At 39.7% G+C, this 12,069-nt stretch overlaps 2 protein-coding genes across 2 annotated transcripts in view; both read left to right on the top strand.

The window, feature by feature from the left end:
• Positions 1 to 9,341, top strand: part of LOC139063870 (otoancorin-like) — a 9,559-nt gene extending 218 nt beyond the window's left edge. Inside the window, exons 2-27 of the mRNA XM_070546789.1 lie at positions 9 to 100; positions 252 to 382; positions 811 to 935; positions 1,068 to 1,194; positions 1,404 to 1,616; positions 1,750 to 1,920; positions 2,062 to 2,208; positions 2,328 to 2,377; positions 2,478 to 2,610; positions 3,262 to 3,344; positions 3,435 to 3,561; positions 3,819 to 4,009; positions 4,100 to 4,190; positions 4,346 to 4,463; positions 4,835 to 5,016; positions 5,226 to 5,381; positions 5,520 to 5,653; positions 6,161 to 6,294; positions 6,382 to 6,476; positions 6,795 to 7,133; positions 7,253 to 7,443; positions 7,530 to 7,621; positions 7,773 to 7,903; positions 8,332 to 8,456; positions 8,589 to 8,715; positions 8,925 to 9,341. Of these exons, the coding sequence (XP_070402890.1) occupies positions 9 to 100; positions 252 to 382; positions 811 to 935; positions 1,068 to 1,194; positions 1,404 to 1,616; positions 1,750 to 1,920; positions 2,062 to 2,208; positions 2,328 to 2,377; positions 2,478 to 2,610; positions 3,262 to 3,344; positions 3,435 to 3,561; positions 3,819 to 4,009; positions 4,100 to 4,190; positions 4,346 to 4,463; positions 4,835 to 5,016; positions 5,226 to 5,381; positions 5,520 to 5,653; positions 6,161 to 6,294; positions 6,382 to 6,476; positions 6,795 to 7,133; positions 7,253 to 7,443; positions 7,530 to 7,621; positions 7,773 to 7,903; positions 8,332 to 8,456; positions 8,589 to 8,715; positions 8,925 to 9,167 (3,748 nt within the window). The 3' untranslated portion in view covers positions 9,168 to 9,341. The remainder of the gene's footprint in view (positions 1 to 8; positions 101 to 251; positions 383 to 810; positions 936 to 1,067; positions 1,195 to 1,403; positions 1,617 to 1,749; positions 1,921 to 2,061; positions 2,209 to 2,327; positions 2,378 to 2,477; positions 2,611 to 3,261; positions 3,345 to 3,434; positions 3,562 to 3,818; positions 4,010 to 4,099; positions 4,191 to 4,345; positions 4,464 to 4,834; positions 5,017 to 5,225; positions 5,382 to 5,519; positions 5,654 to 6,160; positions 6,295 to 6,381; positions 6,477 to 6,794; positions 7,134 to 7,252; positions 7,444 to 7,529; positions 7,622 to 7,772; positions 7,904 to 8,331; positions 8,457 to 8,588; positions 8,716 to 8,924) is intronic.
• Positions 9,274 to 12,069, top strand: part of LOC139063845 (uncharacterized) — a 21,314-nt gene continuing 18,518 nt past the window's right edge. The window contains exons 1-9 of the mRNA XM_070546745.1: positions 9,274 to 9,441; positions 9,583 to 9,729; positions 9,849 to 9,898; positions 9,999 to 10,131; positions 10,784 to 10,866; positions 10,957 to 11,083; positions 11,340 to 11,530; positions 11,621 to 11,711; positions 11,867 to 11,984. Coding sequence (XP_070402846.1) covers positions 9,397 to 9,441; positions 9,583 to 9,729; positions 9,849 to 9,898; positions 9,999 to 10,131; positions 10,784 to 10,866; positions 10,957 to 11,083; positions 11,340 to 11,530; positions 11,621 to 11,711; positions 11,867 to 11,984 — 985 coding nt within the window. The 5' untranslated portion in view covers positions 9,274 to 9,396. The remainder of the gene's footprint in view (positions 9,442 to 9,582; positions 9,730 to 9,848; positions 9,899 to 9,998; positions 10,132 to 10,783; positions 10,867 to 10,956; positions 11,084 to 11,339; positions 11,531 to 11,620; positions 11,712 to 11,866; positions 11,985 to 12,069) is intronic.

Genomic DNA, 12,069 nt, shown 5'->3' with positions numbered 1-12,069 from the left:
TTCAATAGGGTGTTTTATATGGGAAACAATTTCACATACAACAGTAAAGAATTTGGACCGGAGGATGTGTACAACACCATAAGGAGCTACTTGAGCACTGGTATGATATATATATGTTTTTATTATTATTAGTGCAATGTTGGATAGATGTGTGACAAATTATGTTTTCATCAGACATGATTATGGCTATAAAATATAAAAGAAGAAACCCTTTTACTGATTATGCTAAATAGCCATTTCTTTCTCCACAGGCTCTGGAGCCAGATGCTACAATCCCAGTGACCCAGAACTCAACTCTACCTCCTGGTTTTTCAACTATATTGGAAGCTTTGTGAAATTTATCACTCTGAATGACCTCACCAGCTTTATCTCCACATCCCAGGTTTGTGTTCACATCATCTTTAATATAACACTTTTGAAAGTTTATACTCCAACACAGGACAAAAGTTAACAAGTCACTTCCCAGTTTCAAATCTATTTGCAAAGCTGTTCAAACATCCCTCAAACCATAATCCTTCCAAGAGCTGACACAAGGAGCAGCAGAAATCTATTTTTTTTCTTTCTAATCAATGATATAGAGTATCCTTGTAGCCAATGATGTTCAATTGTTTGTTACAAGGCTTCAAAGAAACTGGTTATGAATTCATTTCAAATACTCTGTTAAGCAAAGTGCAAGGTACATTGACACAATTTAATTCTTACCTTATTTTGCCCTTGGTTTTATAAGTTATTTTCACAAAACCACGACCCTTAACGTGGTGAAACGTGTCGGTGCTTACCTCTTGTTTTACTATGCACTTGTGTATAAAGGCTGAGGTGTTTTGGGAAGACCAAGCTAATCTGGAGCTTTTCAACAACTCGACAATTGCTGTAGATGTAAGAAATTACTACATCACTCAGCTGTTTACAGTCAACCCAAGCTTCAGCCTGTTCAAGTAAGTACCCAGCGCGGGATACAAATACAAATACAAATACTGCTATGACAACTGAACCAAAGACACATCTTCTGTCAAAACTACGTAGAAAAATGAATATGCATAAAGATAAATGTGTCTTTCTCCATCTAGGCTTTCGGGTGTTTTGTTGTGCTCAACTGACATCCCGAGTGCTGTGTATATGTCGCTAAATGAAGCTAACACCATGGCCATCCTGGACATGAGGAATGAATTTTGCAATGGAATCGAGGACCCTCAGGTACTAGCCTCAAAGTGTTCCTAGACAGAACTTCACCTGAGTATAAAAGTTCTGCTCAGCGATTGGCTCCATTATCTTTGGAAGTGATACTCTCCTGACACTGAAGCATCCACAAACCTCCTCGCTAACTCTTTGCTAAGAAAAGTGATTGCTCTGCCATAGATGTGTAATCAGCAATTTTCACAATGCTTTTAAATTGTACTTCATAGGCATTTGCTGTTTTGGCATCCAACATCAAGACCATCACAGAGGAAATCTTTGTTACACTTGGGGGAGCTGCTTCAGGCCTGAGCAACACTCAGATCACTTCAGTACCTCCAACGGTGCTGATTTCCTCGTTGTCCACTTTGGGTTCAGTGACAACCTGGGGCCAGGACAAGGCCAACATCATAATCCAAAGCATAACCTCCTCAGGCTACCAGGTAGAAGCTGTGAAGCAGGGTCTAACTTGACTAATGAAATGTGTATTTAGAAATGTGTCAGTAAATGAAGGAACGCACCAATAGTTTGCAGTTTAAAGGATAAGGTTCTAATGGATGAAAATGGAATTGACAGATCAACAGCGCAGCTGTTCTGGAGTCGCTCGGCACTCTTGTTGTTGGGGTACCCTCAGCTTTGCTGGAGAAAATCCCAGCTTCTGAACTTCTCCACGCCTCCAGGAACCCAGCTTTTGTTTCCAGCATGCTACAAGCTCCAGAGCTTCTCCAGGAGACATTTGTCACAAAGGTATAAAGTGTGCCTGTTATAATAGAAAAAAAAAATAGGACAAAAAATCTGAATCCAACATGAGAACATGATTACTTTGATAACAGACTCAACTCCTTTTAGCAGAAGAATAGCAATGACATGAATTTGACTACTCTGCAGATCATTTCTGTGGACACAAGACTAACTGAAGTGGTGCAGAATGTCCCAGATGCCTTAGCAACTAAGATCCCACCGTCCCAGCTGGTGTTTTCTGAGGGGAGTCCAAACATCAGTGTGATAAACAAAAAGTCGTGGACAAAAGATCAAGTAAGTACTTTGCTGTTACTGTACATGAAGAATAAATTAGCGCGTGATGCTGATACCATGTTTCACTTAAATTTGAACTACACTTTGGCTAAGAACGTTTATCTCTCCTTAATTTTCAGGCCACTATGTTCCTTGGGACTTTGGTTGAAAGTGATTTTGACACTGAGCAGTAAGTGAACTAGTCTTGCAACAAATTCTTATGGAAATTGTTTGTTTTTGGTTTCCGTTTTTACCTAAGCCAATAATTAATTATTTGGCTTTCCTGTTAGGCTCTCTACATCTGTGCTGCAAGGGTTCACATGCACATCAGTCCAGAAAGTGCCAAAAACTAAAATCAAGCAGCTAATTCATGCTTGTAGGCCGAGGACCGGAAGGAGCAAGGTGGAACTGACAGAGCCACAGGTAAATTCCACTTTTATTTGATAAACCATTTTGCCGACATTTGCTGACAGCCTAATTTAGTTTTTTCATAAAGACTCTGGTTCACATAAAACACAAAATGTCTGAACTCCTCTCTGTGCTGAACTGACATTGATAGGACCTCTCCACAAGACCAACCAACAGCCAGATAAAACAGGCAAAGTTAAGAGCTCAGCCATCTTACATCCTACAGAGCCCACATTGTAGCTGCAACTGAACATATTTTTTTGTTAATTGCCTGGATGGACATTCCTAAGCAGAGTACATCCTGCCATATTTGTTATGCCTTTGTGCCTAGCTCTTTGCTTAGCATTGGCTGTTTAAAAAGATTTTACAAATAAAGTTAGCTTGGCTTAACGTGTTGCCTCCATCCATAGGTCACAATAACCTTTGGGCCTTTCTAGCTCTAATAGGTTTTACGTGAATAAATATGATAACATTCTTCCTTTTTGTTTGCATTAGTTTCTGTCCTACTCCTTTTTTTTAGCAAATAAATGAATAAAATGTCAGACCACACTGGGTATCAAAGGACCATAAGCCTCAGGCATTGGAGTTATAACTATCCCCCGGTTTATAAATATCTGTGTTTTCATTTCACTTGTATAACATTGTTTATTGTCACATGACCTACAGCTGACCTGCATGTACAACCTGATTGAAGAAGACCTCGATCAGAACTTCATAGATTATCCTTCAGACATGCTTCTATACTTCAGGTAAGTGTGTACCGAATCCAAGGTGCTTCTGATTTAAAGAGTGAACACTAGTGCTCTGATTTTCTCACTTTTTTCAATGCATTTTAACAGAATCCAGGATGTCCAGGAAAGCAACTGTAGGTCCTACTTTTCTGCACTTGGAGCTGCAGATTTTTCTGTGGCTTCCAGCCTTTTGAATAAGGGACAACAGCTGTTTAGTGAAGCCAGGACCTGCTTGGTGAGTACCAAATAAGAAAAAATAATCAAAGTGAAAGGCATCTCTTATGGCTCATGACACTCTCCAAGGGGAGGTTTCTTGGAAGCAGTCCAATTGGATAGACAGCCTATCAAAATCATCAATTTATCAACACTTGCTGTTAATTATTTCCAAGAATATTTCTGAAACTACTGAATGCTGAGTGAATGTCCTTGTTAGAATGAAATATTAATTGCATGAAAAAGTTGCGCAAAAACAACTTGTTTTCACCTCTATAGGGTATAAATGGGTTGAGCTTGAGCAGAGACCATTTGGACGTTTTGGGGAACATGGTCTGCACTCTGAACAGTTCTTACATCCAGAACTCTGATCCTTCGATCCTGGAAAACCTCAAAGCCTGCACGGACCTTTCTGAAAACCAAGTAGCTGCTATGGAGACTCTGTTGCTATCTGGGGAAACCCAATACGGGTACGAAACCAAATGTTTCAAATTGATGCCCTGTTTTGTTTTAGCAAAGTGTTGGTCCAAATTTCTTATGACTGTGCCTTGAATCATTAGAACTGTTGCCACCTGGAACCAGCAAACACTAGAAGACCTTGGGATTCTTCCTCTGTACTTCACAATAAACATCTGGAGCACATTCACAACTGTATGTCTTCCTTTTATCCTTTCTTTCTTCATAGGTTTTTGGTTTAATGATAATAAACTGACATCTCTCAAACTAAAGAAACTTACTTTTGTCTCTTTGGATGAAAAATAATTTTCCTATAACTAGTTAATTTTTCTTTATTTTTTCTTTTGCAGACAATAAGAATGCAGTTCCTCAAGGGCTTTGTGGCAAAACTAAGGAAAGAAAACACTCAGAAGACAAAGCTCGAGAATCTGTTTAAGCAGATCAGTCCTGCAACACCACCAGCAGAAGGTAAACTCTTTCAATTCGACTACATGCACTTGAGTCATCCCAGTTGTCAAACTGAATTGGGACAATTTTTATCAATTAAGATGTTTTATAACAGACATTCTGACGCCAAGTCAAACTAATAAAAACGATCTGTCAGTACATGCTTGGGAGAATGGCACATATAAAGAACTCGCTAACTTAACATTAAGCTCAAGCAGTGTGTAAATGCTCTAACATACAATGGCTTTCAAGGAAATTCTATTAAAAATCTATGTACAATAATTTCATCTGGAAAATTGTTGTCTTGTGAAATTGTACCAAAGAAAAAAAGAGCTATTTTCTTCGGTCTTGGCCTTTACAGTGCTCTCACAAGCTGTTTCATATTTTTAAAGTCTGCACAGCAGGCAGCATCACCCAGGTGACTGTTAGCGACCCCGCCTTCCCATTTGGCTACGATCTGACTCAGTTTGACCTCTGCCTGGACATTCCTGCTCTGAAAGAAAACCTCTTTACCATCTGCTCCAAAGTGGATGACAATGACTTCCAGAAGATTATTCTGAAGAAACTCAACAAGGTAAGGAGGGGATATTTGGCAACAAAATGTGTTTGATGACCTGAGAGCCATACTCCAAAGAACTGGATAAACAAAGTCAGGGTTTATACTGACATGGAAGTTGTTTAATCAATCTGGATTTGACAAATATGCCCAATATTGTTTATGTACTTGGGATTTTAGTTCCAGTTCAGTACTTAGGTGCATTGTTACATGTTGTGTACTTCCAGGCATACCCATCTGGAGTCTCTGAACAGCAAGTCCAGCTACTTGGTTCGGTGTCTCGTGTGGCAACACATTCTGACATCTCTAACTGGAACATCACTACGATTGACACCTTGGCAGCTCTTATGAAAACTGAAGATGGAACCTGGGAAACGGCACAGGTAAAATGATTGAACTGAATAAAAAATACAAAAACATTTAAGTTACTCCTACTTGTGCATGTGTATAATTTAGTTACTTGATGTGTTTCATGTTTAGAGCAAAGAATAATTTAGTTACTTGATGTGTTTCATGTTTAGAGCAAAGAAATCATCACTAAATACCTGCAAACATCTGGAAACTCCCTGGGTAGCACTGAGCTGAACATTATTGGCTCCAACGTATGTTCATTGGACCTCAGTACACTGACCACCATCACAGCAAACAGTATCAGGTTGGTGCCAGCATGTATACATTCAATATTTTCTTTTATAAATCCAAGTTTGGTTGCAAAGTAACTGGTGTAGGAGGGAAACCCAGACATCCCACTGCCTAGTAACCTTTTCCAATTCCTCCTGAGAGGTCCCGAGGTACTTCCAAACCAGATACAATATAAAATCCTGCCAGAAAGTTCTGGCTCTGCTCCGAGGTCTCTCCCCATTGGCTCATGACACTCTCCAAGGGGAGGTTTCTTGGAAGCAGTCCAATTGGATGCATGGCCTACTGCAACTCACTCCTTCTGATGGGGTGCAGGTGCTCTACTTTGAGCTCCCTCCACATGGCTGACCTTGTCTATAGTTTAGTCAAAGTGGCTAAAGCACCCCAGCTCACAACATTCTGCCATAGAAACCTTGAAAAGGCATGGCTCTGCATCTTGAAACAGCTCCGTACAGGTCCGAAAATCCTTTCTGAAATACTATGATGTAACAGTGAGGGACACTTTGTTTGTTTATTTTGTCAGTGATGCCAACTTTCTGAATGTGGCTACATGTTCGGCTGAGCAGAAGAGAATCCTGTATGACATCAGCAGCACCTCATTCAGCTCTTATCGTGCCCACTCCACTGACTTTTACAATGTTATTAAGAGCTACTTAGGTAAGAAAACATTGCTCTTGTATTTCTAGCTATAAGGAAATCAACTGTTTTCCTAATTAAATGTTTTTTTTTCTATGATGATGATAGGTGGTGCGCCGTTGAGTGACATTGTTGCATTATCAACACAGAACATCAGCATGGACATCAATATTTTCAGGAGTCTGGATATTAATGTGATAACTGTAAGTATACATGTGTAAAAAGGACGGCACTGTCACAGTAAAAACTGGCTGGCAACAATACTGTAGCTGCAGTAAATGGAAATGAGTTTTAGGTGGCCTCTGTGAAATACACTTGAGTGACATAGTAAGAAGGTACACTGTGCTTCTCTTGGACTTTTTATGTTCATAGTTTATCATAAAGCCCAAAGTTGCACTCACAATCCTATGGATCTGTGTTGGACTTAAAATCAATTGTGACCATATTTTTGAAATGTCGTTAATTGTAAAAAAAATCTAGAACAAGTCTATGATTAATTTCATTTCCCTTTGAACACACAGACTTTGACTGTGACCAATGTCCAAGGCCTCATGGGTGACCAGCTTCAAGATCTGAAGTTGTTTGAGAACGATACTGTGATTCAGACCTGGGTGAACATGCAGACTCAGTCAGAGTTGGACACACTGGGTGTGGGCCTCATCAACAGCAGGACATACCCTACAACTGCACAACCCGCAACAGACAACACTGCAACTAGTGCTTCTGGAACAGCATCACCAGATTCTACAACTAGCCCTGGAACCGATTCAACACCTGCTTCTACCATGTCCGATGTCACCATTTCAGCTTTCTGTGCCATGTACAGCAACTACAGCTACACTGTTGCCTTCCTACAAACTGTATGTATCTCACCTAAAGAAATGAAGACAAATATACAATTATCCACATCTCATTGAGTTTCTTGCACATGATGATCTATGTCAGTTGATGGTGTGTTTTGTTTCTACGACCCCTTTAGGAAGTTGTTTCTGATGAGATGAAGAAGATGATCCTCCCTTGTGTTTGGAAAATGGCTCTGAGTAGCAACGTGACATCTGAGGTGAATTTGTGGTTTGATGTACTGTTGAAGAACTACCTGAGATTCCTCACAAGGAACCTCATCAGCCCCATCGAAGTGCAGAGCGCCTCATGTCAGGCCTTCCAAAAACTGTGAGTCTTTCTCTTCACAGAGTGATCAAATTAAACAGAAGGATTGAAGGTGTAACTCAGTTTACATGATCTTTTTCTTTCAATAGGGTGTTTTATATGGGAAACAATTTCACATACAACAGTACAGAATTTGGACCGGAGGATGTGTACAACACCATAAGGAGCTACTTGAGCACTGGTATGATATATATATGTTTTTATTATTATTAGTGCAATGTTGGATAGATGTGTGACAAATTATGTTGTCATCAGACATGATTATGGCTATAAAATATAAAAGAAGAAACCCTTTTACTGATTATGCTAAATAGCCATTTCTTTCTCCACAGGCTCTGGAGCCAGATGCTACAATCCCAGCGACCCAGAACTCAACTCTACCTCCTGGTTTTTCAACTATATTGGAAGCTTTGTGAAATTTATCACTCTGAATGACCTCACCAGCTTTATCTCCACATCCCAGGTTTGTGTTCACATCATCTTTAATTTAACACTTTTGAAAGTTTATACTCCAACACAGGACAAAAGTTAACAAGTCACTTCCCAGTTTCAAATATATTTGCAAAGCTGTTCAAACATCCCTCAAACCATAATCCTACCAAGAGCTGACACAAGGAGCAGCAGAAATCTATTTTTTTTCTTTCTAATCAATGATATAGAGTATCCTTGTAGCCAATGATGTTCAATTGTTTGTTACAAGGCTTCAAAGAAACTGGTTATAAATTCATTTCAAATACTCTGTTAAGCAAAGTGCAAGGTACATTGACACAATTTAATTCTTACCTTATTTTGCCCTTGGTTTTATAAGTTATTTTCACAAAACCACGACCCTTAACGTGGTGAAACGTGTTGGTGCTTACCTCTTGTTTTACTATGCACTTGTGTATAAAGGCTGAGGTGTTTTGGGAAGACCAAGCTAATCTGGAGCTTTTCAACAACTCGACAATTGCTGTAGATGTAAGAAATTACTACATCACTCAGCTGTTTACAGTCAACCCAAGCTTCAGCCTGTTCAAGTAAGTACCCAGCGCGGGATACAAATACAAATACAAATACTGCTATGACAACTGAACCAAAGACACATCTTCTGTCAAAACTACGTAGAAAAATGAATATGCATAAAGATAAATGTGTCTTTCTCCATCTAGGCTTTCGGGTGTTTTGTTGTGCTCAACTGACATCCCGAGTGCTGTGTATATGTCGCTAAATGAAGCAAACACCATGGCCATCCTGGACATGAGGAATGAATTTTGCAATGGAATCGAGGACCCTCAGGTACTAGCCTCAAAGTGTTCCTAGACAGAACTTCACCTGAGTATAAAAGTTCTGCTCAGCGATTGGCTCCATTATCTTTGGAAGTGATAGTCTCCTGACACTGAAGCATCCACAAACCTCCTCGCTAACTCTTTGCTAAGAAAAGTGATTGCTCTGCCATAGATGTGTAATCAGCAATTTTCACAATGCTTTTAAATTGTACTTCATAGGCATTTGCTGTTTTGGCATCCAACATCAAGACCATCACAGAGGAAATCTTTGTTACACTTGGGGGAGCTGCTTCAGGCCTGAGCAACACTCAGATCACTTCAGTACCTCCAACGGTGCTGATTTCCTCGTTGTCCACTTTGGGTTCAGTGACAACCTGGGGCCAGGACCAGGCCAACATCATAATCCAAAGCATAACCTCCTCAGGCTACCAGGTAGAAGCTGTGAAGCAGGGTCTAACTTGACTAATGAAATGTGTATTTAGAAATGTGTCAGTAAATGAAGGAACGCACCAATAGTTTGCACTTTAAAGGATAAGGTTCTAATGGATGAAAATGGAATTGACAGATCAACAGTGCAGCTGTTCTGGAGTCGCTCGGCACTCTTGTTGTTGGGGTACCCTCAGCTTTGCTGGAGAAAATCCCAGCTTCTGAACTTCTCCACGCCTCCAGGAACCCAGCTTTTGTTTCCAGCATGCTACAAGCTCCAGAGCTTCTCCAGGAGACATTTGTCACAAAGGTATAAAGTGTGCCTGTTATAATAGAAAAAAAAAATAGGACAAAAAATCTGAATCCAACATGAGAACATGATTACTTTGATAACAGCCTCAACTCCTTTTAGCAGAAGAATAGCAATGACATGAATTTGACTACTCTGCAGATCATTTCTGTGGACACAAGACTAACTGAAGTGGTGCAGAATGTCCCAGATGCCTTAGCAACTAAGATCCCACCGTCCCAGCTGGTGTTTTCTGAGGGGAGTCCAAACATCAGTGTGATAAACAAAAAGTCGTGGACAAAAGATCAAGTAAGTACTCTGCTGTTACTGTACATGAAGAATAAATTAGAGCGTGATGCTGATACCATGTTTCACTTAAATTTGAACTACACTTTGGCTAAGAACGTTTATCTCTCCTTAATTTTCAGGCCACTATGTTCCTTGGGACTTTGGTTGAAAGTGATTTTGACACTGAGCAGTAAGTGAACTAGTCTTGCAACAAATTCTTATGGAAATTGTTTGTTTTTGGTTTCCGTTTTTACCTAAGCCAATAATTAATTATTTGGCTTTCCTGTTAGGCTCTCTACATCTGTGCTGCAAGGGTTCACATGCACATCAGTCCAGAAAGTGCCAAAAACTAAAATCAAGCAGCTAATTCGTGCTTGTAGGCCGAGGACCGGAAGGAGCAAGGTGGAACTGACAGAGCCACAGGTAAATTCCACTTTTATTTGATAAACCATTTTGCCGACATTTGCTGACAGCCTAATTTAGTTTTTTCATAAAGACTCTGGTTCACATAAAACACAAAATGTCTGAACTCCTCTCTGTGCTGAACTGACATTGATAGGACCTCTCCACAAGACCAACCAACAGCCAGATAAAACAGGCAAAGTTAAGAGCTCAGCCATCTTACATCCTACAGAGCCCACACATTGTAGCTGCAACTGAACATATTTTTTTGTTAATTGCCTGGATGGACATTCCTAAGCAGAGTACATCCTGCCATATTTGTTATGCCTTTGTGCCTAGCTCTTTGCTTAGCATTGGCTGTTTAAAAAGATTTTACAAATAAAGTTAGCTTGGCTTAACGTGTTGCCTCCATCCATAGGTCACAATAACCTTTGGGCCTTTCTAGCTCTAATAGGTTTTACGTGAAAAAATATGATAACATTCTTCCTTTTTGTTTGCATTAGTTTCTGTCCTACTCCTTTTTTTAGCAAATAAATGAATAAAATGTCAGACCACACTGGGTATCAAAGGACCATAAGCCTCAGGCATTGGAGTTATAACTATCCCCCGGTTTATAAATATCTGTGTTTTCATTTCACTTGTATAACATTGTTTATTGTCACATGACCTACAGCTGACCTGCATGTACAACCTGATTGAAGAAGACCTCGATCAGAACTTCATAGATTATCCTTCAGACATGCTTCTATACTTCAGGTAAGTGTGTACCGAATCCAAGGTGCTTCTGATTTAAAGAGTGAACACTAGCGTTCTGATTTTCTCACTTTTTTCAATGCATTTTAACAGAATCCAGGATGTCCAGGAAAGCAACTGTAGGTCCTACTTTTCTGCACTTGGAGCTGCAGATTTTTCTGTGGCTTCCAGCCTTTTGAATAAGGGACAACAGCTGTTTAGTGAAGCCAGGACCTGCTTGGTGAGTACCAAATAAGAAAAAATAATCAAAGTGAAAGGCATCTCTTATGGCTCATGACAATCTCCAAGGGGAGGTTTCTTGGAAGCAGTCCAATTGGATAGACAGCCTATCAAAATCATCAATTTATCAACACTTGCTGTTAATTATTTCCAAGAATATTTCTGAAACTACTGAATGCTGAGTGAATGTCCTTGTTAGAATGAAATATTAATTGCATGAAAAAGTTGCGCAAAAACAACTTGTTTCACCTCTATAGGGTATAACTGGGTTGAGCTTGAGCAGAGACCATTTGGACGTTTTGGGGAACATGGTCTGCACTCTGAACAGTTCTTACATCCAGAACTCTGATCCTTCGATCCTGGAAAACCTCAAAGCCTGCACGGACCTTTCTGAAAACCAAGTAGCTGCTATGGAGACTCTGTTGCTATCTGGGGAAACCCAATACGGGTACGAAACCAAATGTTTCAAATTGATGCCCTGTTTTGTTTTAGCAAAGTGTTGGTCCAAATTTCTTATGACTGTGCCTTGAATGATTAGAACTGTTGCCACCTGGAACCAGCAAACACTAGAAGACCTTGGGATTCTTCCTCTGTACTTCACAATAAACATCTGGAGCACATTCACAACTGTATGTCTTCCTTTTATCCTTTCTTTCTTCATAGGTTTTTGGTTTAATGATAATAAACTGACATCTCTCAAACTAAAGAAACTTACTTTTGTCTCTTTGGATGAAAAATAATTTTCCTATAGCTAGTTAATTTTTCTTTATTTTTTCTTTTGCAGACAATAAGAATGCAGTTCCTCAAGGGCTTTGTGGCAAAACTAAGGAAAGAAAACAATCAGAAGACAAAGCTCGAGAATCTGTTTAAGCAGATCAGTCCTGCAACACCACCAGCAGAAGGTAAACTCTTTCAATTCGACTACATGCACTTGAGTCATCCCAGTTGTCAAACTGAATTGGGACAATTTTTATCAATTAAGATGTT

Source organism: Nothobranchius furzeri, chromosome 18 (genome assembly GCF_043380555.1).
Source record: "Nothobranchius furzeri strain GRZ-AD chromosome 18, NfurGRZ-RIMD1, whole genome shotgun sequence".
NCBI classification, from domain to species: Eukaryota; Metazoa; Chordata; class Actinopteri; order Cyprinodontiformes; family Nothobranchiidae; genus Nothobranchius; species Nothobranchius furzeri.
This window is presented reverse-complemented; position numbering and strand designations above follow the sequence as displayed.